The following is a 26741-nucleotide window of genomic DNA, read 5'->3' as shown; positions in this document are numbered from 1 at the left end:
CTAACGCCAGGAGTCCGGGATGGGGCCGGCCGCCCGCCGAAAGCCAGCCACCCAAGCTAACGAGACAAGCGCGGCGCCCACCCACCCACGCAAAGCCGCCGGAGCCCCCGGAAGACGCCACGGATCCAGCAGAGCCTGGGGGGGGCTCTGGGTTCCGGGACGCGCAAAGGGCTACTTCCGGGAGCGAGAGCCCGAGGAGGCCCCCCCGCCCCGCAGTTGGTACCTTCCTCCCGCCAAAGGCCGGCACGAGTGCGCAGGCGCAGACGGCAGCGGCCGGAAGCAATGGAGTCGCACCGCTTTCTCGGCCGGAAGTCGCGCGCTGTTCTGGCCGTGACGGGGACTCTTTCGCGCCGTTTCGTAGTGCGGAGTTACCGGTGTGGCCTCGGAGGAAGCACGCGCACGCGTTCGTGGCTGACGGTGTCCTCGTCTTCCTCCTCTGCTAACGGATCCCGAAGGACCCATTCACCCTGGCTTTCTGCGCCGCCGGAGTCTGTCCGAGGGCGACCGGGGTCTCTTGCGCACGTGCAGACAGAAAGGGACCACGATGCTAACGATAATGATCCGCATATCGAGATCTCTTCCCGCCCTGAAGGCTCGCCCAGTATTTCAGGAAACCCGCTCAGGGTGTCTCCTGGGACAAATTCGCACTGCCCGGTGACAACCCATAGGTCTTGCCCACAACTCAGGAGGAAGGCTGTGGCTCTGTCCGCTGGGGCACTCTGCCACCTCTCCAAGCTGAGTTGTCCAGGGGCCAAAGAGGCCACATTTTCTAGGCTGAGCAGAGAATGCTTCTCTCTCCCACGTTGGTTCCACCTGGGCACCAAAGTGCCCAACTCTTGTCTCCAGGCTACCTTGAGCTTCTTTCCACCTCTAGAGTCAGACAGTTTGAGGCCTTAGGCTGAGGGGATCATCAGGCTTTGGGCAGTCCTCCCTATTCATCTTCCCAGGGGTAGTTTCAGCTTTTTCCATCTTCTTCCAGTGCCTTTACTCTGGCCCCAAGCAAATCAGTTCCAGGCTGGTCCAATCCTCCTGCTTGGGCTAAAACTAGGACTCCTGCCACAAAAGTATGCATTGTTACACTTTATGAAAGTTATTTTAAATCTTACTTGATTCTTCCCATGCCTCAGAAATGAAGATATTGGTTTCTCCATTATACAGATGAGGAAACTGAGATTCAGTCACACAGCGTGTTAAAGTAGGACATGGGAAGAGCCACAAATGATTTTAAAGCTGTATTTTACATGAGGGTCCATGCATAATGGGTTTAGAGCTGGCCCATTTGCAGTATTAACCCAGAGGCACTCTAGAACCAGTGATGATTTGATTGCAAAACTGGGAGACACAAGATAATAAACTGAAAAAACCATTATAAGTGATAAGAGAATTCAGTAAGGTGGCTGGGTTTAATATTAATATATAGACATCAAAAGCCTCCATATGTATATGCAATCAACCACCATTTAGAAAATATAAAGGAAGGAAATGTTGCATTTTACTAGCAATAAAAAGATTAAACATCATGGAAAAAGCTTAACAAGAAATGTACAAAACCTACGTGAAAAAAATAAACCTTTAAACATCACTAAGGACTACAAAAAGTATCTGAACAAATGGAAAGGCATATCATGTTCAGGGTTAGGGAGACAATACCTTAAAGGATCAATTCTTTCTAAAATAATCTGCAAATTTAATGAAATAAGAAATCCAACAGAGCTTTTTAGAACCAGATTAGGTGATTCTAAAGTTCAGAAGGAAAAATAAACAAGTGAGAGTAGCTAGAAAAATTTGGACTAAGAGTTGTAATGGTTGGGGGTAGGTAGGAACAAACTGCCACATATAAAAATATATTTAAAGCTACTACAGTTGAAACATTGTGTACTGGTGCAATATATTAACAGCCAGTTTAGGAATGGAATAAAAGGTCTCAAAACAAGCCCAGTGTATTGCTTAAAGTAATTATGGTACATCCATATGATGGAATGTTACGCATACATTTTTAAAAATAAAGAAACTTTGTGTACTGATACAGACTTTTTTTTCCTTTTTCTCCCCAAAGCCCCCCAGTACATAGTTGTATGTTCTTCGTTGTGGGTCCTTCTAGTTGTGGCATGTGGGACCCCGCCTCAGCGTGGTCTGATGAGCAGTGCCATGTCCACGCCCAGGATTCGAACCAACGAAACACTGGGCTGCCTGTAGGAGAGCGCACGAACTTAACCACTCGGCCACAGGGCCAGCCCCTGATATGGGCTGATTTTTCAAGATAAATCATCAAGTGCAAAAAAAAGAAAAGGTAGAGAATAGTGTAGGTTTTTATGTCCTTAAGGAAAGAATGTATGTGTGTATTATATGTGTGAGAATGTATGTGTTTGCTTTTATTTCTGATAAAGGGATGTTGAAGTCTCCAACTATTATAGTGGATGCATCTATTTCTCTTTGCAGTTCGATCAGTCTTTGCCTCTCATGTATTGATGCTTTGTTGTTAGGCACATACACATTAAGGATTCTTATGCCTTCTTGGAGAAATGATCCCTTGATGTGTTTGCTTCTACATGTGTAGGACTTCCCTGGAAAGATAAACAAGAACTTGTAACAGCGACTTCAGAGACTCTGGAAGGGAGCCAGGTTGCTGAGGGGTCAAAGCGGGGACTTTGCACTGTAAACTCATTTGTACCTTTTGTATTTTATTTCATAGGAATGTACTAACTATACCAAAAACTGAAATAAAATAGTTTTAATGCTGACAAGGAATTAGCATGTAAATGTGCCACATCTTTTTCTTATAATATGTAATTCCTTCCATACTGGGCATCTTTTCCATATCTATTGGCTATCTGCATATCCACTTTTGAAGAGCCCATTCAACAATGTTCCTGTTTTTAAAACAATTAGGTTGTTTGTTTTTCCGTATTGTGAATATCCTCCCCCAGTCTGTCTCTTGCCTTTTCCTCTGTTAATCATGTATTGTGATGAACAGAAGTTCCATGCAATGAAGTTCAACTTGTCAATCTTTCTTTTATCGTTAGTGCTTTTTGTGTCCTTTTAAAGAATCTTTGCCCACTTCATGACTTGTATGTATTTTAAAATTTGTTTTTAAATATAAAATACTTCAAACATCTGGAAAACCACAAAAAAACATTTCAGACACCTGCAAAAACACTGGAAAGAGTAACTATATGTTTGCTTTAGGTCTTTAATCTGTCTGGACTTTACTTTTGTGCCTGATCTGAGGTGGGAATTAATCTCACCTTTTCCCATTTACAGAGCCAGTGCTCCCACAGTCCATTTCCTCACTGGTTTGTTCTGCCCCCCTCTTTCCTTCCATACACACAGTGTCTATTTTTAAGTTCTATATTCTGTTCTGATGTCTTTCTATTCTATGCTAATTGTCTATCCCTGCAGGAATACATCTCTGTTTTTTTTAAGGCATTATTTAGATCCGATAAATGTTGCAATTTTAAGTGTGCATTTCAATGAGTTTTGACAAAGTTATTCACCTGAAGAACCACCACCACAGTCAAGATATAGGATATTTCTATCACCATCCCCCCAAAAATAATAGATCCCTTTTGCTTTTTCCCCAGTTACTCTCTCACCCCGGGCCTCAGGTAACTGCTAATATGCCTTCTGTTATTAAAAATCAGATTTACATTTTTTTCTAGTGCTTCATATACATGGAGCTCTACAGTATGCACTCTTGTATGCCTGGCTTCTTTTGCTTAACACAATGTTTTTGAGATTCATCCATGTTGATGTGTGAATCAGGTACTCCTTCCTTATTATGCTGAGTAGAATTCCATTATATGAATACAGCACAATTTGTTTACCCACTCTCCCTCTTGATTTGGGTTATTTCCAATTTGGGGCTATCTCAAATAAAGCTGCTGTGAATGTTCATGTGAAAGTCTTTGTGTAGACATACATTTTCATTTATCTTAGGTAAGTAAGATAGCAGTGGGTATGTAGGTTGTATGGCAAATTATGTTTAACTTCTTAAGAAACTGCCATACTGTTTTCCAAAGTGTTTATGCCATTTTATATTCCTAACAGCAATGTTCAAATTGCTCCAAATCCTTGTCAACACTTTGTATTGTCAGTCTTTTTCATTTTAGCTATTCACTTATGGTGGTATCTCACTGTGTTTTTAATTTGCATTCCCAGATGACTAATGATGTTGACTATGTTTTTGTGTGCTTATTGGCCATTTGCACGTCTTCTTTTGTAAAGTGTGGGTTCAAATTATTTGCCCACTTTAAAAAATTGGGTTTGTATTATTGTCGAATTCTCTATATTCTTTATATATTTATATTTTCTTCAATTCTTTATATATTCAGGATACAAATCCTTTGACAGATATATGTATTGCAAATATTTTCTCCTAATTTGTGGTTTGCTTTTTATTTTCTTAACAATGATCTTGAAAAGCAGTAGAAGAGATGGGGCTGTCTGCTCTCACCACACACCGTCTTCTTCCATCTCTTCCTGGCTCTAGATGCTCATGATTACAGGGACTTGTAGTAAAATATATAAAGAAATTCTATAAACCAAGAAGAAAAAGCAAAAAAGCTCATAGAAAAGCAGGCAAACAATACGGATAGGCAAATTAGAGAAGTGAAACTCAAATGGTCAATAAACAGATGAAGAGTCAAGCTCACCAGTTATTAGGGAAACACAAGTTTAAAAAAGATACCATTTCACACACATTATCTGGTTGAAAAACTAAAAAATGCTGACTAACAAATGAAGTCTAGGAATTCATATAAGGTTGGTAGGAGTGTAAATTGAAACAATTACTGTGGAGAACAATTTGGCGATGTCTTGTAATGTTGAAAGTAAACGTCATCCACAACTCAGCTCTTTCTTGTGGAGATACACATCCTAGAGAAGTTCCTGTGCTTGTGCACAAAAATAAATACAGCGGTGCTCCTCATCTGTAAGAGGAAGACCTGGAAGTTATGCAAGTGTCATCCATAAGGGAGTAGAAACATAAAAAGTATATCACAATCTCTACGTAATAACATTGTATCAGTCAGCTATGCCACCATAATGCTGCATAATAAAACACCTGGAAACTGTGACTTACAAGAAGGATTTATTTTTTGCTCAGATGACCCTGCTTCTGCTGGGGCTCGCCAGTCTAGCCTAGGTTTGCCCAGACTTGGCTCTAGGTCATTTTGTGATTAGTCTGCTCCACATGGTTCTTCTCTGGGGACAGTAGGCTGTCCAGGGCGTGCATTTCTCATGGTGAAGGCAGAAGTGCAAGCCAGCTACTCTGTGGGCGACTGGAGCTGGAGAAACTCTGGGAGCATTTACATACCAAGTCCCATCTGCCATTGGTTGAAGAGTGCCCTGATGGCAATAATTTCTTGATGGCACTTCCAGCTTGCTGCATGGGACATAAGGATGGTGCTGGCAGTTGGAAGTCAGCTGCTGTGCATGGAGTGTTGAGAGCAAAGGGAAATGCATGGGACATTGATGGTGTCTACCAATGGACTTGTCCAGTGCAGCCTATTATCGGTTTGATGTTTGCTACTATAATAGGTAATGATGAGGTTACACTGTCGTTTTAATTTGCTTTCCTTGATTATAAATGATGTGAGGCATCTTTTCATGCTCAAAAGTAATTTCTACTTCTTTTGTGAAGTGCCTGCTTGTCTCCTTTGCCCATTTACTTGAGGTGCTGTTTTTATCTTGTTAACAAACTCTCTGTCTGTCATATGAGTTGCAAATCATTTCCCCTGTTTATCATTTACCTTTTTAAACTTTTTCTTTTTATTGTGCAGAAAGTTTAAATGTAGTTTAAATTATCAAGCTTTATCTTCACCACTGCTGGGTTTCTTTTTTCATTCTTAGTTAGACCTCCCCTATTATAAGACAATCTTCTAAAATTCTCCTGTGTTTTCTTCTAGAACATTTATAGTTTCATGGAAACTTGTTAAATCTCTGATCCATCTGCCACTTATTTTGTTGCCAGAGGGAGAAGTCCCAGCACTGTTCAGAGCCTTTACTCATCCTTCCTCGCAGATTTGATTTGCCACGCTTATCAATTTGAGTTTATTTCTGGACTCTCACTTTCTTCCATTGATCTGTCTATTCATGTGCCAGCAACGTTGTTTTTATTTCTGTAGCCCTGAAAATTGTGACTTTATAAGACTTCTAAATATCTGGGCATGAGAGTGTCCCTCTCAATACTCTGCTCCTTCAGAAATTTCCTGGTTGTTTCTTACATGTTTATTTTTCCCAGAGAACTTTAGAATCAGTATATCTGCTCCATTACCCATTCTCTCTCCCTACACCCTCCCAAAAGCATTAGTGTTTTTATTGAGGACATTACACGTATAGATCATGTTAAGGACATTTGACGTAAAACATAGAAACACAGATACTAAACAGGCCCCAGGTGTTTTTGTGGCCCTTATTCCCAGGACCTGTCCTACACATCAAAGCTCCCAGGGTGCTCGCCACTTCCTTTTCCACAGGTGGATCAGCATCGTGTCTGTGATGGAAACAAGAAAAGACGAAGGAAGCTGAGATCCTGGCGGAATAAAGTGTGGCCTGGAACTAAAGGGTAAATATGTAAAAATAATGTGATGATTAGCGGGCATTTATCAACGAGCCAGGCACTTTCCTCTACTCTCTCAGCTCACGTTCACAACCCCTATGAGGCAGGCACTATTATTGTTACTATAGCAACTCGGCAATAAAGCTGAAGCTCGGAAAGACTAAGCAACTTGCACTCAACTAATAATTGGTGGGGCTGGAATTTGAACCCGGCAGCCCAGTTCTCGATTCTGCTCTCTCAACCTCGGAGCTGAGCGGAGCTGCTCAGGCAAAGGGAATGGCTTCTGGAAGGCTGGGCAGAAAGAAAAAAGAGAAAACTATGTTTGCCCAATCAATCTCCGCAGACCCAGGGCACGGCCACTGCACGTGGTATCACAGCTGATCAGGGCTGCAGCCTCTGCCGGGATCCCCGGGCGCCCAGTGCTCCTGCTGCCTGAGACACAGAAAGGGCAGTGAGAAGAATCGCCAGCCTGATGTCTGCCAGGTCTTTGGCAGGGAACAAAGGCTGGCCTCTTCAGTGGGGAGGAAAAGCCTTGCTGCCCTCAGGGCCCTTAGTCCTGAGCTGAGGGAGCTGCGGGGGCATCCTGTGGGTTTCCGAGAATATCCATCCCAACCATACCCACCGACCCTTTCAGGGAAGATGCCCGCAGGCTGAGCTCAAGGTTCTCCGGGGCCCCCTCCCTCTCCCCGTCTCCGATGAGCCACCAGCTTATTGCTGGACCGCACGCCGCTGGGATTAGAGTTGCTCAGACACCCCCTAAAGCTCCATTGCTTCCTTCTCCCCAGGGCGTGGTCTCCAGGCCAGAAACTCCAGGTCCTGCCGGGAAAGGCTCACCGGGCACCCTGGTCTCAGGATACCAGCCCCCTCGAGGTTTCCCAACCTCCTTTTGCAGGGGCTCTGAGTCGGGCAACTGATTATATTTCATCAATCACATGAAGGGTCCAGATTCTAGAGTGGTGGTTCCCAAAGCAGGGCGAGAGGGCGACAGATTTGGCCCATGAGGGAGCATTTCAAAACGGCTGGAGAAGTGTGTGGCTGTCACAACTGGGAGCAGGAAGAAGGGATCTGCTGGAATCTGGTGGGTAGAGGTCAGGGGTGCTCTAAACATCCTACAATGCACAGGACAGCACCCCTCGCCCCCAACAAAGAATTATCCAGCCCAAACTGGTGATAGCGCCGAGGCTGGGAAACCCTGCTTAGAGGTTTCAGTAGCACAAGAACCCTTGGGAAGCTTGTTTAAAATGCAAAGTCTGAGTCGCATCTGTGACATTCTAATCCCGCAGGGTTTGCAGTGGGCCCAGGCATCTGCATTTTCAAGCATTCCAGGTAATTCTAGTAGAGGTGGACCACATTCCACCCTCAAAATACCACTGCATGATTACAAAACTCTGGTCCCTAGACCTGTGCGGGCCTAAGAACCACCCGGAGCGCTTATGAAAAGTCTGGGTTCCTTTGGAGAGTCTGTCCTAACAGACGTGGCTCTGGGCCCAGCATTCTCTGGGTTTGTTCTGTTCCAAGAGATTCTCAGGCAGGTGTGCAAACACGGAGCGTGGGCTGAGTGAGCATAGACTTTGGTCACCTGCCCTTACTTGTCTGGTGTTAGAAGTCAAGCAAAACTGTGGTGGCTGCCAGCTGACTTTGTTCCTGGAAACCCCAAGGTTTACAAACAAAGGTCACTTCCAGCACGTAGATATGGAGCTTATCAGGAGCAGCACTGGCCCACTCGATTTCACCTCCGTTCCTCACATCCCCATTGTTACCAACAATCCTGTATCTATTGAGCAACCAAAACTCATCCAGGGCCTTGTTTCAGGGCTTCCTTAAGGAGGGGTGAGCCTGTGCCCTGCAGTAACAGTGTCCCTCTGTAGGTACCGCCCGCTCCCCACTGAGAATCCAGGCCGATGAGCATCCCTCTTATGGATTGGAACGCTGAGGTGGGAGAAGGTCTCAGAAGATTGTTGGGAAGCCTGGCATGGGCGCAGCATCAGGTTGGCAAGGTACTTTAGCTCTTTGCCCTTCAGCTTTCCCAAGCAGTGCCTGGCACCTGGTAACTGCTCAATTAGTCAGGGTTGTTGTTAAATATCCTTGAAGGACATTTCATCCAGGCTAAGGTATCGCCTGTAGAATTGTCCCTGTCCCCACTAAAAGCCATGGCCTAAGGCCACGACCCGCAACATCAGCGCAAAGCACCCCCAGTGGCAGCATAAACTGGTCCCCTGGAGGATTGCATTCCGCATGGGGGCACTGCCCTCTGCTGGCCGCCCTGTGTGTGTGCAGCTTAGCCTGGCAGCCTCTGGCCTTCATGGGCTGGTCCCGCCCGAGGGCGGTCTCCGGTAGGTATGGTGCAGGGGGATCCTACTCACAGCCGCTGCCTGTCTTTAGGGATCTTTTTCTTCACGTAGGTTCTCTGAGTGTCTGAGACCAACATTTACTGATGTGTCTCCCACGTGGTGGGGTGGGGGGCGCTTCTTGCTTGAAACTACAAGAATTCTGGGCATATAAGAAGTCCGTCCAAATTCTGACCCCACCAACCTAGCATGGCTTCTGGAAGCCTAAGGCCCCATCCCCGGGACAACCCAGGCCTGCTAAGTTCCCATCTGAAAAAGCTCTGGGCTGTCACAAGAGCTTACTGTCTGTTCTAGCCAATATTTGACCATAGGCCTCTGACACCCTGCCCACCCCCCACCCCCAGCCCTTTCTTAGAGCATTTACTTTAAAAAGCTTACAATTGCGAATCCTTCCTCTGTCCCTTTGAGATATGTACGTATGTATCTCCTGCAACCCAGGAACGTCTTTCTCAAGGACCCAAAAGCCCTTCCTCTGAAATGGAATCAGGAAGGATGGGCCTCTGTCCCCCTGTCTCTGTGGAGACGCAGCTGGACTAGTCACTCTGGCACTGACCAACCCTTGCGGTTTTTCACTCTCCTGAGTCTACCTGGGCCCACTCACCCCTCTCCCTCCTCTCTCATTCTCCCTTAAACGGACCAGTCACCTCAGCACCCACTGGACAGAGCTCACATTTCCCCTACTGTCAGTAGTTACAGAATAAAACCCCATTTCATCGCTTTAACGAATGTCCGGCTGTGTTTATCTCTGACAAATCCTGCTCAGCCTGCAGTTCCTGCCTTGGGTGTGGGGCGGAAGCTTCCGCAGGAAGGCAATCCTCACAGAGCCGGTGGGCACCAGAACCTGGGAGGGGGTGCAGCGCAGCCAAGCTCTCAGCCTCTCACCACAATAGGGCTGCACAGGCAGAAAGAAAGGAAGAGGGGAGCACAGCCACCATGCTGGGAAGGAGCCGCCCCCTCTGAGCTGCTCAGGGGACGCCCAGAGAGCAGGGGCACTCCCCTGGACCCCCCCTCCCCAGGAACTGAGGATGCCTCCACCGTGGTGGTTCAGTGAGAATTCAGAGACAGACACACGCATGCCTCGGTCTGACGAGGAGCTGGGGCAGTGCAACACTGGGGAAGCCCAGAACCTGAAGAAGGAGAAGCAACCATTTGTGAGACACCCTCCCCCAACCCTGAGCCTGGACCAGTGATCTTCAGCACCCCAGACCCCAGGCCCTAAGGGGGAATGCAGCTCGGGGAGCAGATGGCCCAGGAGGCTGGGCTTGGTTTAAGTTTCAGCTGCAGGGCTGGAGGCTGGAGGTACAGGGCAGCCTTATGGGGTACGTTCCCCAGGCCCAGGGCCTGACCTGCAGAGACCCAGAAAAACTGACCCAAGAAGGTCCCCTCCTTGTTTCGCCCCCTTCCATCTCTCTAGGCTTTTCAGAGGGTCTGAGGGGTTCGCCTCAGGCTGTCACTTGTCTTTCTCACCTTCCCTGCCCTCCTTCTCAAGGAACCAGTCCCTCCTCTCGAATCACTTCCTTGGGACTTCATGACATTATGCTCACCCACTCTCCTCCTGTGTCCTTGGCAGCCTCTCGTATCCTCGACGGGCTGTCTTCACCTGCCCACCCCACGAATGCTGGCACTCCCCAGGTTCTAGTCCGGGCTTTTCCCATTCACGCTCCAACCCCAGGCCTCAGGGATAAGTCATTATTGTTTGAAGATTCTCAGCTCTTCAGGCCGCATCTTCCTCCTGACATTCACACCCATCTATCCAACCACTCAGTGGACGTCTCCTCTCCACTCGGAGGCCCCGGCATCCAGGCTGCAGTGGGAGTTGAGGGCCTCAGTGGTCTGGGCCTTCACTTCTCCTGCTTCCTCCTCTATGCTCCTCCCCAGCCCCAAAGTCTTGCAACTCCTCCCGTGAGCTACAATACTCCCTGGCCTGGGAGTGCTAGCTTCTCCGCTCGCTCCCTCCCCATGCCCCATGCAGGAAGCTTATTTTCACCCAGGCCTGGTGAGGAGCAGGTGGAGCCATGAGGAGCAGGTGGATTCGGGCCCTCGGGCATGCAGGAATGAGGCAGGCCACGCTCTGGAGATGTTGAGATGTCGGGGACCCACTTTATTGCAGCCCCAGGAACCATGCACTCTAACCCGGGGCACAGACGAGTGGTGGTCACAGTTCCACTTGAACAAGTTCTCTGTCGTCCTGCCAGGCCGGGCTCTGGACAGAATCCAGCACAGCTGTACTTTCCCTCAGGTCTCAGGAAAATGTAGTTCTCAGTGTCCCCCTGCCAGTGCTGCAGCTCCAAGTAGCTGCCAGTCCCCTTTCCTGTGCCCCAAACCCACCCACTGAGGAAAGGGGTATCAGGTGGGTAGAGCAACAAAGCGAACTTGGCCTCAGCCAGGTCTTCGCCACCAAACAGTAACTTCCCACCACTCACTAGTCACCTGACACGGTCGGGTCTTCAGTACAAGCTACACTCAGCATCCCACTCCAGGAGGCCCACAGAGGTCAGGACAGGAAAAGAGCCTGGTTGGGGGGATGCCTATGGAAGGCCCCAACCTGAGCTCTGAGCAACAGGCCAAGCCCAGAACCAAGAAATCTGGTGAGATGCATCACATTCGCTTGCCCTTCCAAAGATTATACCCACTAACAGGGAAGGATGCCAATCAAATAAATACAGTCAATAAATATGTGAGATTGGCTTATTCCCCTAGGAGGCAACGTGGCAGAATGAGGGACCCAGATTAGCTCTGGGACTGTAGGCAAACATCCAAGATCTCAGCCTCAGCTCTCCTGGGATGCATGAGGGGGTGGGCTGGAGGGTCCCTGGGTTCCCTCTGGTCTGACCCCCACATTTTGCCTCCCAGCCTTGGTCAGGCCACGTGCGCCTCCATCCCTCACCATCTCCAGTCCACTCTGGAGAAGACAGGTGTGGTGCTGGCCTCTGGAGCCAGGGTGGGCCCAGTGCCCGCAGTGCCACCCCAATCTCGCCACCCCCTTCTCTTCATCCTCCTGGGGCCCCTACAGTGCCCAGACTGAGGCTCTGGGAATGGGGGAGGGAGCTTAGCCACAGGGGGCAACCAGGTAGGGGAGGAAGGGGGAAGAGGACATTCTGAGGACATACGACTTTCTAAGCAAGCCAATTTAAGTGACTATCAAGGATGCTAAACATAGAGGTTTCAATCTTGGCCCAAATTACTATGTTGCTTTTTTTGTGTGAACATTTTTCCATTACTTCCACATTTTCAGAAATTCCACATCTAAATGTGTCAGAAAATTAAAGAAGACGAATTCCACGCCAGAGCTGGAAAAGGCCTTTGACACATCCAGATCAGATGGAGCCTCTCCATCTCACAGGTGAGGCAGCCCACGGAGACAGAGACGCTTCCTGGGGTCACACAGCAGGACAGGGGCAGAGCTGATGATAACAGGTCCCTGACTCCCCACCCAGGACTTCCTCTCTGGCCCAGCCCACTCCAGGCTCAGAGCATCCTGGGCTGGATACCCCTCTCCACGGGACACATGGCCTTCCACGGGCTGCCCCATTTGTAAAAGGCAGACTCCACCCATGTCAGCTCCTGGCTAGGATCTACTTGGGAGGGGGCAGCGAGAGTTTGAGGGCTGGCTATTGCCTGCTCTAGGCTGACCCTGAGAGCTTGGGGCTTCCCGAGGCCTGAATTGGCTGAAGGAGGCGGTACTTCCCAGAACCAGGCAGGCCCTGGGGGAGGGAGCACCAGGGGACCAGGACACAGCTGTAGGGGCAGGGATGAAAGGTTGTCAGGGTCAGTCGAGCCAAGGTCATCCAGAGAGCTGGGGCACCTGCAAAGAACATCACATAAGAAGTCACTTCCCTGTTGTGGATACCCCCTCTCCCCGGAGAGCCTCTGCACTGGTCACTCAGTTTACCTCAACTGTCCTTCTACGTCCCTCTGCCCCCACACAGAGTCTCACAGCCCCCACACCCCAGGCCTCGCCTCTCAGAACAGATTCTGCATCCACACCCACCTCCTCCATGGCCTGCAAACCCATAACCCTGGCTGGGCCTGGGAAAAGCACTGCGAGGACCCTGGTTTCTGTCCATCCCCGGGGGTAGCACACCACCAGGCAGGTAGGGAGTAGGTGCCCAGAACTGTTTATTTATTTTTTGCTGAATAAATGAATGCCCGAATCCAAATGCAAACTTCTGATGCTCCGCCTATTCTCTTCCTCCACACCAGGCCCTCCCCACCCACACCCACCGCCCCCCAGTACCTGGGGCCGGAGCGCGGCTGTCACTCCCACAGGAAGCGCACATACCAGATGGTCTCATTCTTCAGCTGTGGCCCAAACAGGGGGTTCAGCTGAGCCAGGATGGCGATGAGCCAGCTGCCAGGGACAGCACAGAGAGGGTGAGCCGGGACACAGAAGGAGCCCTGGTCACAGGACCAACACAGCAGCCACAGGGTGTGTTCCAGGGAGCCACCCACGCTCCAGCAGGCACACAGGCTCAGTCTGGGGCTTGTGGGGCTTGGGTTGGGTTTGATTTCGTGTTTTTTAGATGTAGAAGATCCCTGAGTTGGGGCTGGACCCCGGGATAAGGGAAGAGGTAAGACAGCCTCCAGGCGCACGTTGGGAGCTACTCCCAGCTGCGCCCTAAAATATCTCTGGTCTGGGCCCCCCTAGTATGCACCATGGAGCAGGACAGGGCTGGTCTGACAGGAAGCATATCAGAATCACCCCCTTTTAGGAGGAAGATGAAGGAACTACCCCAAGATGAGAGCAGCTGACAACCAGAGAGCTCCACTCCCAGGCCTGCTGGGGTCAGGACAGGGCCTGTCCGTTAGGTCTTGAGCTCCCCAGGGGCGGGCTGCACAGCCAGGGGGTCAGGCCCCGTCATCATGACTGTGTTTGCCCCACAGCAGCAGAACCCCAAAGGCTCTGGAGGTGCACGACCCTGCACGCCTCAAATGACTGTACGATGGAGCTCTGCCTGGTTTCGCAGGAAGGATCCAGCCCTTTCACCTGTGAATCTCCCGCAGCAGCCAGTCATGTGCCTGACCCCCAGAAAGCTGTCAGAAATCACGTGCTGCTTATCATCTGCAGGATCCGGGTCTATGTTTCATAGATATAATTCCTAGGTGTGGCATTTTCCTATGTCGCCCCTTTCTGCCCGTGTGCCTCTCCTTTGCAGCCTGCTTTCCCCTGCCCACGGTGGATCTGTTGTTGGTAATCCTCCCACATCCTGTGTATACTCCGTCTCCCCACGTTCCCAGCCACCATCCTCTATGTCCTGGTCTCTGAGCCATCAAACCCCAGCCCCTCTGAGACCCTCCCCGGGACAGATGAGGACACTCTGCCAGGCCCCGAAGGACCAAGACACAGCATCGAGAAAGGGCCTTAGAGATGCTCTGTCCAGGGAGAATTCTGAAAGCCGGTACGTCCCCAGGTATTTAAGCTAACATCTAAGAGTCACTGTTATTTTTTAACAAGTTTCATTGTTTGTTACTAGGACAAAGCTTGTCCAGGGGACACATTTATAACCAGAATCAGAGTTCACGACTTCTAGCCCATTGCCCTGGTCGCCATTCCAAACTGCCTCCTAAACGTGACTTACAGACTCCGCCTTCCAAGAGCTGAATCTGTCACCACCCGGACAGAGGGGAGCAGGGCTAGGGAGAGGGCGGCAGGAGGACAAAGGCACCGGCTGCTCTTGAGCTGGGAGAGCGGTACTTACAAGAGGTAACAGCACACGGCGGTGGCTACCAGCATGGTGATGATCACTCTGCAATGCAAGAGGACGTCAGGTCAGGACGGACGGAACCGGTGTCCTCAGAAGGCCCCGCGAGGGCCAGAGAAAGAGCTCCCGGTGTCGGCCCTTTTCCCATTGGCCTTCCTGATGCCACCTGAACACAGGAGGCTGAGTTCTACTCAGGGTAAGAATTGCAAGATGGGACATAAAAATGCTAAGTGTCACCTCATGGGGAGGGCGACGTGACCACATCCAAGTTACGTTTTGAATCCTTCCCTTCATCTCCCTTCCCCATCACCCACTGTTACTCCATCTTAGCGTAGCCACGCTGGGAAAAGACACGGCACAGCTACATTTGTGGCAGCCCACCGTGGAGGGGTCTCTGGAATTCAAAATTCACTGGGCAAGGGGAAGGAAATCATAAGACCAAAAGACGGCACAAGAAGCAAGGAGACTGTGAGCTCCCCTGAGGCAGGGGGAGTGGTTATAGAGAGAGCCGAGACTAGCTACTTTGTGTTCACTCAAAGCAGACTGGAGACAGAAGCCTGGAATGCAGCAGGAGAGACTTCAGTTAGACTGAAGAAAGACCTCACCAAGGTTTGCAGGAGAGGTGAGACACCAAAATGATTCACAGAGCGAAGCTGTGGGCCCTCAGCCCTGCAGATCTTGAAGAACAGAGGCAACACCTATATGTCCAAGCAGTCTCCAGCCAAAGCTACATCGAATCCACGACCTCGGATCTAAAGCACTTCCAGGTGACGGCAGAGAAATCAGCACTTAATCCATTTTGCCAACATTACTAAGCACCGTGGGCCAGTCCCGCACTGGGCCCCGGAGTCTGCAGGGGAGAAAAGGACAATCTCCAACCTCGAGGAACTCGTAAGCAAGGAGAGAGGGCTCTTACAACAGAGGATAACACCAAGCAGAAACTCGTAAACGGAGCAACACCTACAGGAATCTGTTGGGGACCTTCAAAAAACAGTGATACTGGCTAACAGTCGTTCAATACCTAAGATGTGCCACGCACCGTTAAGAGTTTTATATGCATTATTTCGTGGAATCCTCACAGTAGCCTTAAAAAGGCAGGTATCACCATCCTCCTCCCCCCCATTTCACCTATGAAGAAACTGAGGCTTGCAGGGTTGACACTCGCTCAAGGTCACAGCTGGTGAGGAGCGAACAAAATGCACCAGCGGCTAGCTAGCCTTTACTGGCTGGAGGGGGGTGGCCCTTAACTGTCCCCCGTGTCAGTCGGCTCTCCACCTTTCTAAAGCACGACCGTCTCTGCCCCTTGGCCCCGACCACCTGCCCGGTGCCCGGCTGAAGGCGGCGCAGCGCAAACCTCGGAGGAGGAGGGGGCGCCGGGCGGGCCTCGGGCCAGCGCTCGCGGCAGCGCAGGGGAGGGGCCGCAGGGTGGCCAGGCCCGCGAGCGTCCCTTACCCGCGGTTGGGTCCTTTCGGCACGAACCAGGGCCCGGCGATGCCTATGAGGCCCCAGAACGTGGTGAAGATGATGACCGGGAGGGCGAAGGAGTGCGCCGTCATGGCCGGGCGCGCGATGCCCAGGCCGGGCTGCAGGGCCGAGGCGCAGATGCTCCGCAGCGCGCGGGGCCGGCCGGGCGGTGGGCACCGAGCATGCGCAGCGGGACCGAGCCGCCCAGGAGCGCGCCCGGCCGGGCCCGACTCGCGCAGGCGCACCAGCGCGTCCCTTGGGGTTGTGGGGCGAGCTTTGCGAGGAGCCAAATCTAGTTAGCTTAGTCAGCTTCTGCCGTTTCCCGGTTCTGGCTTAGGGGTCTTATAGGACAGAGGCGTGTGTCGAAATAAACTCTGCTTTATTCAGGTAACAAAAGGTTGAGAATCAAACATGGTTTTTTTTAAACTTATTTGCACATCTTTGAAACCAGGGGAGGAGAGGACATCCTGGGGCCAATCACTGGGAGTGTCCTTGGCTGACAGCCACCTGGATGAGGGAACTGGCCAACCTTCACACGGTACTTCTAAATACTTAGCACCGTAGGAGTTCAACTCGGGCTTGAGAGAGAAGGAGAAGGTCGTGAGTAGGTTGACTCTCTGACCCCTCTGGCTGGGACAGGATCTGAGGTTCCTCCTGCCCACTGGTCTTTATGGCTACTGAAATCAAACTGTCAAATGCTGGTTATGCAGTGTCAGACCCTCTGGGCACCGGTCAAGGGCTGGGTGTGTGTGTGTGTGTGTGAAATGCCAGGATGCGGACACGGAGATGCGATAAAGATTACGGGTAGGGAAGGAGGGTAGAGGCAGGGCCAGGGCTCTGGCTAAGGACAGAGGGCTTGCTCTTCTATTCCCAATGCCTTTCAGCTGGCTTTCTTGTGAGGCAAAAATAGCGAGCCTCTCCCACAATGGGATCTCTAGGCCCTGGGGCCTGAAACGAAGCAGGAGTCTCCAGAAACAGAGGTCAGCCTGGGCCACGGGCCTCCTGTAAGGCACTCACCAGGTGTCAGCCCTGGGGGCCCCACAAAAGCGTCTGCCATCCCCTAACAAAGGGGAGCCAGAGCATGCCTGCGCCCTTGAGAAACGTGGGTTGTGCAAATCTCTGTGATAAACAGCATTTTCTGTGGCCCCCCTCCGTGGGCCCAACTTTCTCACAAGCCAGCCTTGGAGGCTTCTGCAGAGCACAGATGTGGAGAGGCAGGTGCGTCCCCACCTGGCCTCCCCTCAGTGCCTAGGCCCGCACAGGGAGTTATCTGTGTGGACTCACACACAGCGTCGCTCACAGGACTAGCCTCTTGCTCTGAGGATTCTCAAAGGATGGATGATGGCATGAGGAGGGTGCGTGCCACAAAGTCACCTCAATTTAAAATTCCTATAATAGGGTGGGGGCTACCCTCACCTTAAAGGGCCCTGTTCTCTTCCATCCCACCAATTCACACCCACAGCACCCGGCCTCAGGCAGACTCCTGAACCCCACAGAAACTTATGTGAACGGGGCGGGAAGCCTGGGCTCCATCCTGACCACTGCCAGAGCAGCACTGCCAGGGCTCTAGCTCCAAGGGCCCGAGGTCCACCTCAGACCCCAGAGCACAGGCTGGAAGAGAGACATTTCCACAGGTTCAAAGGCAGAGAGAGAGAACAGAATTCCTGGCTCGAAGCTAAAGAAAACAGGAAAGCAATGTGCTGAGGCTAAGTGCTTAGGGTGGGGTGCGAGGAGGGAGGGCCAGAAGCACTGGGAAGCAGGGGGTCTGCCTTCATGAGACACTCGATACCAGCATCTCAGGGACCCCCAGCACCTTCTAGGAATGGGAAGTGGAGAGGCTGCTGGTTGAGGGCTGGACAGCTAGGACTCGCAGCACAGAGCAGGGACCCAACCTGGAGCCGGGCAGCAAGGCCAGGATGGACAGAGCACCACTTCCTGCCTGTCTAAAGCAGGTGAAAGGCCGGCAAAGGAGCCCTTCCCTCTAAGCTCCCTTTGTTCCCATCGAGCTTAGGAAGGCAGGACCCAGACACGACATCCTCCCCAGCCAGAGAGGCAGCCCAGGGCTACCAAAACAAAGCTGCCCTGGAAGGCAAAGTGCTTTACTTCAGGGTGGCAGGGCAGATGGGGCGAGGGCGAGCAGGACACCCTTCTGTGCCTCCAGGTTCTCAACCTAGAGGTTCTCAAGCTTGTCCATGAAGTTCCTGGGGGACCTTGCTGAAAACAGCCAGACCCCGAGCTCCCACCCCCCAGGCCCATGGATCTGATGAAGCAGGTCTGGGATGGAGCATATTAACAAGCACCCCTCCTGGTTCTCTGGCAATGGGGGAAGAGTGGCCTAGACCAGCACACTGACGGCACGTTTAGAGAGCACCTTTTCCCACAATAAGGACGTCATGGCAAGGGACAAGGACAATGGCTGAAGGCAGCTAAGTCACTCTGCACAGCCTGAGATCTGTCCTTTGGGAGCTGGAGGCACTGTCACTCATCAGCTCTATGGCAGGCTGGGAGCCAGCAGGCATTTAGATTCTCTGCTGCCACTTCATGGAGCGGGAAACTGAGGCGCAGAAAAGAGGAAGGGATAATCATGGTTGAACCACTGCTTGTGGCAGAGAGGGGCCAGATCCCAAGCCTCCCAAGCACTGGCTTGGCCCTGCCACTCCTCAGAGGCCGGGCTCAGCCTGATGCAGGTCACACACGAGCACTGGACCGGCAGGAGGCATCAGGCTCCCTCCAGGGAAACACTTTCCTCCACTGTCCCAAGCTGCAGCAGGAGAACCGTTCTCGAGTGCTCTGTGCAAAGGGTCTTGGCTTGCCTCATCCTAAAGGAAGGCCCCGGGAAGAGGTAGAGAAATTCCCTGGTGCGAGTCTCCCATATGAAGCCAAGGCTTCCCAGCTTCTGCCATGGAGCCAGGGTGACAGATCCCAGAGCCAGGCCAGCTGTCCCTAGAGCCTGGTCATCCTCTGCCCCTCACCAAGTGCCTTCCCCATGTGCCTGAGGCTGTGGGCAGCCTTCCTGGAATGCCCCCAACTGTCCAGGGGGCTGGCGTGCTCCTTTAAGCCCCTACCCCCAACAGTTGGCCCCACTTCAGGAAAGTCCACTTGCCACCAGAACATGGGGTGAAATCTCCCATGTGATGGGATTATTTCCTGAAGCACCTTAAAAATGAACTTGAGCTAAGCCCCTTTCTGCATATTTAAGCGCTGTGAGGTCACTGCCCTGCTTAGAGAGGGGCCTTGGTAACAGGTGGTGTGCCTCCTGATTACTCTGCCTCTCTGGGATGTGGGCTTAACGATCTTGTCACTGTCCACTTCCTGGTGCTTGGAGAGTCCCCACCAAACGAAGATTCCAGGGCAGCCTAGAATCTGCAGAGCACTGTCACCGTGATCACAAGGGGCAGGGCAGCACAGGGTCTCCAAGGCAACCTCTAGGATTCCTGCTCCCACATGAGCTCTCAATCAGGACAGCTCGGGGGCCTCTTGGCCGGTGTGGGGGTACAGGAGTCTGTCGGGAGGGTCCATGATGCAGTCCTTCAGGATCTCCACCGGTTCCCTGTAGGGCGGAATGGGTGGCTCCTGGGTCACAGCCTCCTCCAGATAGAGTGTTCCCATCTTCTCCTTCCTGAGCCCCACCCCTCGTGCTGGAGGAAGGAGAACGCACAATCAGACGGAGGGGAAAACAGATGAGATGGTAATGCCCTCCCCTGTCCAACCTTGCCCCAGGGTATGTTCGGTGAAAAAACCACGGCAGAACAGACTGGCGGCAGGACAGGACTGCTCTCTGCAGGCCTGACCTAGTCCCACTCTGCTTATTCCTTCACCCCAAGACAGCGGATCTCACTGGGCTGATTTTGCCCCCCAGGGGACATTTGGCAACATCTGGAGACATTGTGTTGGTACAACTGGGAGGGTGCTACTGGTAACCAGTGGGGATGTAATGGGCAAGGACCAGGGATGCTGCTAAAGGTCCAACAACGCACAGGATGGGCCCCACAACAGAGAGTTATCTGGCCCCAAATGTCACTAGTGCTGAGGTTGAGGAACCCTGCCTGGGAAGGAGGGCTTTGTCACGTAAAATCTGGTAATGTTCTCTCTTGGCTTCAGAGGTACTGGTCCTACTGTCCCCAAGAGAAGAATAACCTGCAAAAGGCACACCTGATCCCACCTTTCTCTCTTTCACCCCCTCAGGGCTGGACATGGACAACAATGCACCCACAAATGCTTGGGTGAAGAGTCACTGTCTTGGCCCCCCATCTGGGCTCTGCCTGTCTTTTTTCTTCTCTCTGCTTCTACCCTGGGCCCCTCCCCTGCTGCCCAGCTACAGGTCCAGGGCCAGCCTGCTTCCTACAGAGCCTCTGTCAACCCTGGGACCTAGTCCACTGTGGAAGACCACAAACTCAGAGGTAAAAAATGAGAGCGGAAGCAAGAGGAAGGGGACCAGCTATAGAAGACGGCAAGAGATAAGAATCATGGCTCTGTCACTGTCAAGTAAACGTGAATAGCCCAGAGGACCTCTCTGGTTCTCTGTTTTCAGTGACTACTTGAAAAGAGGAAAATTTCTTGCTAAGACTTTCAGTAACCTGCCCTCTTGTATGGTATAACTTCCCCCTCAAGCTAGGCCCCACCCCAGCCCTCCTGGGTAGTGAGGCCTACTCCTCACGACTCCTCTCCTGACAGGCCCCACCCTTCTCCACGGAGCACCTCCTTCACAGCCCCTCTGACCTGCGCTGACCTCTTCCCTCTCCAAATGGAGTCTACACAGCCCCGCTCAGAACACAACGTCACTGCCCGGACCGGTCCAGTCCTCTGGTTATTCCCAGCAGTAGTCTTAACCTTTAAACAGGGCCATTGGTACTACTTGCCAGACATTGTCCTAACCGCTTTACATGTATTAATTCACTTTACAGCTGGAAAACCAAAGCACAAATAGATTAACTTGCCCAAGGTCACATGCTAGTTAGCAGCAGAGTTAGAATTTGAACCTGGGCAGACTAGTTCCAGAAATTCATGCTCTTAGCACTATGCCTTGCTGCCTGCAGTGTGTACGTCTTGCCTCTCTAGCTGGATCACAAGCTCCTTGAGGGTAGTGTCATGTCTTGAGCGCTCACTGGTCTAGTACACGACAGAAACTCAATGATAACTTAGACCAAACCTACTGTGATGGCCGACTTTATCAGACTCTACCAGACTTTGAGGTCCACATGGCATTGGGAAGATAAGATTCCCTTCCCTGTTTTCTCATCTCTAGGAACTCTGCCCGTGTACTTACTTGCATGGGAGCGGGGTGGCACCTGGGCACAGGTGTAGACATGGCTGAAACGCCGGCCTGAGGAGGTCAGGTACCAGTGTTGGATGGCAGGCTGGGGGTCGTACTCTGTGACTGCCACACCATTCACTGCTGTCATCATGAGCATGTTGATCACCTCATTGGAGAGCTTGGTCCTCTCATCAGTCCTGATCCGGTTCATGGCACTGAATCCCCGCTCACAGCAGGAGGTGGAGACAGGCACACAGACTACCACAGCCACGAGCCTGCTCAGTAAGGGGAAGCGGTAGCGCTGGGCCAAGGCGTTCTTACACAGCATGGAGAACGGGAGGTTCTTGGCGATGGCCTTCAGGCCCAGCCACTCCTCCAGGAGTGCTTCCTCGCTGTATCCTGGGGGCAGTGAGAGCTCAAAATATCTGGCAAGGGCAAGAATATCATCATTCCCAAAACTGGCAAGTTCAATCCCACTTGGCCAGGCCATGGTGTCAAACACCTCCATGTTCTTGAGCTGCGGGGGACGGTCTGTGTCAAACCTTTGCTGAAGGTACTCGATCCCTGTCAGGATCATTCTTTCCCTGTCTGCCTGGAACCGCTGTTCTGCCATCTCCATTCTGTCCAAGAAGATGCCATGGAGCCGCCCATCCTTGAAGCTGGCATTGAACTCTTCCTCTTTGGGGCCTGCCTGGTGACGGAGGGTCTCCAGCGCTACATAGGCCCGTCCCAGTGTGGAGTTCACCTCTGTAATCAGCACGATCTCTTTCTGGCACACCTCAGACAAAGGCCTATAGATGCTCAGGAAGTCCAAAAGGAAGTGGCAGAACTTGACAAAATGGAAGCTCTTCATCAGCTTCAGCATGCCTTTGGCCCTGTGCCCGATTTGGCCCCCAGCTTCCGCCACACTGTGGAGGTGCCTAGCCAGGGCAGGCCAGCTCACGATCAGTGCATTCAATGTGCGTCTCTTGCTGGCCACCCACCTGATGGCATTCAGGTCCTTCAGGCGGATGATTTCCTGCTCCAGGGGAGCCGCGCCTTCCTGCAGCTCATTCAGCCTCTTGTTTGAGGACTGATAGAACTTGAAGACGGTTCGGATGTGCCGGTCACACTTCTTTACCAGATCGATGCCCCCACAAGCATCTACCACAGCCAGGTGCAGCCGGTGGGCTACACAATCAACAGGCAGCAGCTGGGGGATGACCTCCTGGAATTTTTCGACAAGGCCTCCTCTGCAGCTCAACATGGGTGAGCCATCAGTTCCCAGGCCCACCACCCAACCAGGCTTCCGGAAAGGGATGTCCAGTTCATCCAGGGCAGAGATGATGGTCTCAAAGTATCCATCCACTGTCTCACTGTAGAGAGGGGCCAAAGTGATGTAAGACTCTTTCACCTCCATCTCCTTAAAGTAGCGGATATAAATCCCCACGCAGGACTGGTCGGCGGTGTCTGTGGAGCTGTCCAACAGCACGCTCACACAAGGGGAGTTCCGGACATCCTCGAGGATCTCTTTCTTCAGCGTCTCAGAGATGTATTTGATGAACTGAGTGCATGCGGTGCGATTTCGGTACTTGCCCAAAATCATGGTCCCAGTGCTTTGGAGGAGCTGCAGGATCTTCTCAAAGTCATTAAGGGGCCTTGAGTGGTATGCGATTGAGTAGGCGGCATTGAAAAAGTGTTCCATGTTCGCCATCAAGTCATTGGAGATTTCTGGAACAAGGGCAGCCTGAGGGGCGTCTTCCTTGATTTGGACAGTGTTGACACAGAGCTTGTGTGCTTTGCTGACTTCATGGTATTTTAAAGTCTCCACTTTGAAAGGCCCCGTGTAACCTCGGACTAACCGGGACGATTTGTCATGGAGACTAGGTCTTTCTTTGCAAGCTGAGCAGAAGAGCTTGGTCTCATTTGGGTCAATTACTAACCACGGGAACTGCCCGAACCAGGACCTCTGAATTGAACGGGGTCTGTAAGTCCTCTTGATTTTCCTAGGTCCATCTACTTCTACTTCAGAAAGGCTGGAATTGCAGTAGGAGGTACATGTCTCCACAGAAGGAGCTGGAAGCAATGCAGATGCTATAGCTGAGCCTTGTGTGTCTGCCTCTCTTATGGCCACCATCTTCTTTTTCCCTTTGGAGAAAATCAAACTGTGCTTTATTTTGCTGCCCAGAACTGTGCAGTCTCCTACCAGCTAAGACACCCCAATTCAATAAGTACCCCATATGCAAAGCAGAGAAGAGGAATGTGATCCACCTTTCTAGAAATCATTACTGGCTTCTATTTAAACCCTTCCCCATTATAATCTATGAAAGTCGGTCTGGCTTCCCATGAGTTGTTTGCCAATCCTTGTGGGTCCTTTAGCCAGTCTCCCCCTCCCTATCCACACGGCTACCCTGGGATCATGTGACATCAGCTGCTAATAAGCTTAATTAACCACCTTGGCCATAGATGCTACTGCATAAACAAGTGGCTTTAATCTTCTTGCGAGGCCCACAAAGAAATGAGGTTAAACATCCATAAGTCTTCTAATGAGCCTTAGAAAGAATGGAGGTACAGAAGTCGACACAGTAGCTACCAGCTAATAAGTTATTGACTGAGATATGCAGAACAACAAATTCTCACAGACCAACAGTGTTGTCACTAACAGGAGGAAGGCGGAAGCGGGGAGAGGCTCCCAGGCCTATGGTTCCTCAGAACCAGTCTACCACGCCCCTCCTCCCATCAGCTCTACCACAGGTCCCTCTGGCACTTCTGCTCATCAAAGGACATTATTTTTCCATGTGTCCCAGTTTCCCAGGCTCTCTACACTCTGAGGGCGGGATTCGTTTCTTACTCATCTTTGTCTACCCAGAGCCTAGCACAGGCCTGCTGCACAATATGTTCAGGACAAGTATGTCTAAACTAACACTGTGTGACCTGCTGTAGCTACTTGGCCCCTGGACGTGCCCTTCAGAACTCAGTAGGTCTAGACTCACCCGGAGGACGACCTTTCCCCGACTTTGGCCCGTCAGGGTCCTTGATCCAGGGCGCAGCTCTACGTTCCAGTTTGGAGATCAAGTCTGGTTTGGCAGCAGCAGGCCCTATTGTAGGGACAAACATACCGAGGTCACTGCTATGGACCATCAAGTCAAGTACCCGCCTGAAGCTATTTCTGGTCAGGGCTGCCTCTGGGGTTGTCGCTTAATAAAGTCTATTCAGCCTGGGGCATGATGAAAACATACCCATCTAGGGTGCCAGTTTATTCTTGACACCTAAGAGGCAGCCAGATTAGGGTATATCCCTTGGCCAGGCTAATAACCTCCTCAGCTCCATGGGCCGGCCTTGGGGGTCCTGAGTCAGCTCAGCGCATCTACAGCGGAAAGGGTGCAAAGAGCAAGAAACACAAAGCATAAAACAGGAAGACAACTGTCCGTGCATGTGCCCCTCAGCGACACCCACAGCTGGCCTTTGTGCAAGTGTCTAACTACACGGATTATTTTAGGGGGCACTTGAAAGGCCCCTTAAAAATGTCTACCACCTGCAGTGGAAGCTGAAACCTGCCTAGAAGGGATTCATGTCCTTGGGTTAAGCACTGCCCATTATTTAAAATGTGACTATTCTTCAGGGGTATGCAAAGAATTGCTTTCTCGATTTAAAATAAAATCCATTAATATCAACTTACGTGCTTTTGTATGCGTCTGTGTGAATGTGTGTATAAACCTTCTTGGGGAGGACATACAAGCAGCTAGTAACTGTGGGTGCTCCTGGGGAGGGACTAAAGGACAAGGTAAAAGGGAGAAAATTTTCACTATTCATCTTTTGGATCGCTTGACTGTATCTGTATGTATTATAAGCGTGTGCGTATATCCACATATTTACTACTAATAAAAATATAACTAAATAAATTGGTAAAGTGTGGTAGAGTGAACACATATCCTTCTTAAAACATCATCAAGAACGAATAATAATAATAAAAAGCATAAGTCCAAGAGAAACGGGACTAGAAATGTTAATATATTTTTGGAAGAAAGAAAGGAGATAAAAGAGAGAGAAGAACTAACAGAGCTGAGCACCAAATGCTGGCAGAAGGGGCAACCAGGAGAAGGAAGTGGATTGACCACAAAATCCCTGAAAGATTCTGGACCCGGAGGCCCCAGGTGCGGCAGACGATGGTGGTTAGGAACAGATATAAACGGGGCTGCCCCGAAGTCCTCAGAGACCAGCAGAACCCCCCCCCCATCCTTTCATTTAGTCCAGGAGACCAGAAAACACCCCCACACTCACCCGAGGAGGAGAACACTTAGTCTACAGAAAAACTTAACCAGGAGGTTCCAGACCCTGGAAGAGAGGGGACAGTGAAACACGAAGGAGAAGGGTTGCAATGCAAACAGAGAGATGTAGAATCTATACTCTGAAAGGCGTGTGACTCGGCTCCAAGAACATGGCTCGGCTTAGAGCCCCAAGGTGGAGACTGGGTGAGTTTTCTTCGGAAACACTGAATTGCCGCCCCCACCGCCTCCTCCCCAAAGACCTCTGAACACTGACATTTGCAGGCTCTTCAAGGAGCCATCCAGGTTCACAGCTGACCACCCTACAGGGAGACCCACTCCTTAACGAGTGCCAGCCACGCACACAGAGCTTCCACACAGTTTTTTAAGGCTCTACTCTTAAATATGAACGAACCTAAAGACATTTATTCAAGACAAGCCTCTAACATGAAACAAGTAGGAAAAGGATTGGAGGAAGCAGAGATATTGCAGGAAGCAAAACAAAACTTAAAAAAAAAGAGAAACCACACACACACTAGAATTAATATTTCCAGAGAGAAAAGTCATGATATCATCTATGAAAGGAACAATAAGGGCTTTTGGATAAAAAATACGATAGGACAAATTTAAAAATTAAATAGAATTGTTAGAAAATAAAATTGAGGAAATCTCCAAGACAGTAGAACAAAAAAGACAGAAGGAGAAATTAGGAGAAAAAGAAAAAATAAAACAAAACCAAAAACTCAATATCTAACTAATAGGACTTTTTGGAAGAGAGAAAAGAGAACATAGGAAGAAATAATACAAGAATGTTTCCACAAACTGGAAAATATGAGTTTCCACATGGAAGAGAAGCACCCGACGCCCAGAACAAAAGAAGAAAAATCCCCTATTATTAAACCCTCAGAACACTGGACTAGATCTAGAACTTCTCAGAGTGGGAAAGATAGGCTGTGTGTGAAGATTTAGGAATGAAAAGGCATTTAGATTTCTCAACAGCACCAGTAAAACCAAAAGCAAGGTTTTCAAAATGCTGAGGAAAATTACTTCCAACGTGGACTTCTACACCCAACCAAGTTATCAATAGTGAGGGCAGAGTAAGGGCATTTTCAGACGTGTGGAGTCAGACAAACTGCCCCCCGTGCACCCTCTCTCAGGAAGTTCCCGGAG

The 26741-nt window shown here is 50.7% G+C and overlaps 2 protein-coding genes across 4 annotated transcripts in view; both read right to left on the bottom strand.

The window, feature by feature from the left end:
• Positions 1-16444, bottom strand: part of LOC106824297 (zinc finger BED domain-containing protein 6) — a 44546-nt gene extending 28102 nt beyond the window's left edge. The window contains exons 1-4 of the transcript XR_011505199.1: positions 16062-16444; positions 14607-14654; positions 13145-13258; positions 224-12712 (exon numbers count right to left, since the gene is read on the bottom strand). The gene's annotated coding sequence lies outside the window, so the exon portion shown is untranslated. The remainder of the gene's footprint in view (positions 1-223; positions 12713-13144; positions 13259-14606; positions 14655-16061) is intronic.
• The window catches only part of ZNF862 (zinc finger protein 862), a 34181-nt gene continuing 23875 nt past the window's right edge, over positions 16436-26741 (bottom strand). For all 3 annotated transcript variants that reach the window (XM_014830515.3, XM_014830516.3, XM_044751149.2), the window contains 3 exons: positions 24300-24404; positions 21340-23454; positions 16436-19711 (listed from right to left, as the gene is read on the bottom strand). In XM_014830515.3, coding sequence (XP_014686001.1) covers positions 19530-19711; positions 21340-23454; positions 24300-24404 — 2402 coding nt within the window. In that variant the 3' untranslated portion in view covers positions 16436-19529. The remainder of the gene's footprint in view (positions 19712-21339; positions 23455-24299; positions 24405-26741) is intronic.

Source organism: Equus asinus, chromosome 1 (assembly GCF_041296235.1).
Source record: "Equus asinus isolate D_3611 breed Donkey chromosome 1, EquAss-T2T_v2, whole genome shotgun sequence".
NCBI classification, from domain to species: domain Eukaryota; kingdom Metazoa; phylum Chordata; class Mammalia; order Perissodactyla; family Equidae; genus Equus; species Equus asinus.
The sequence above is the reverse complement of the archived record's forward strand: the minus strand, read 5'-3'. Positions and strand labels throughout refer to the sequence as shown.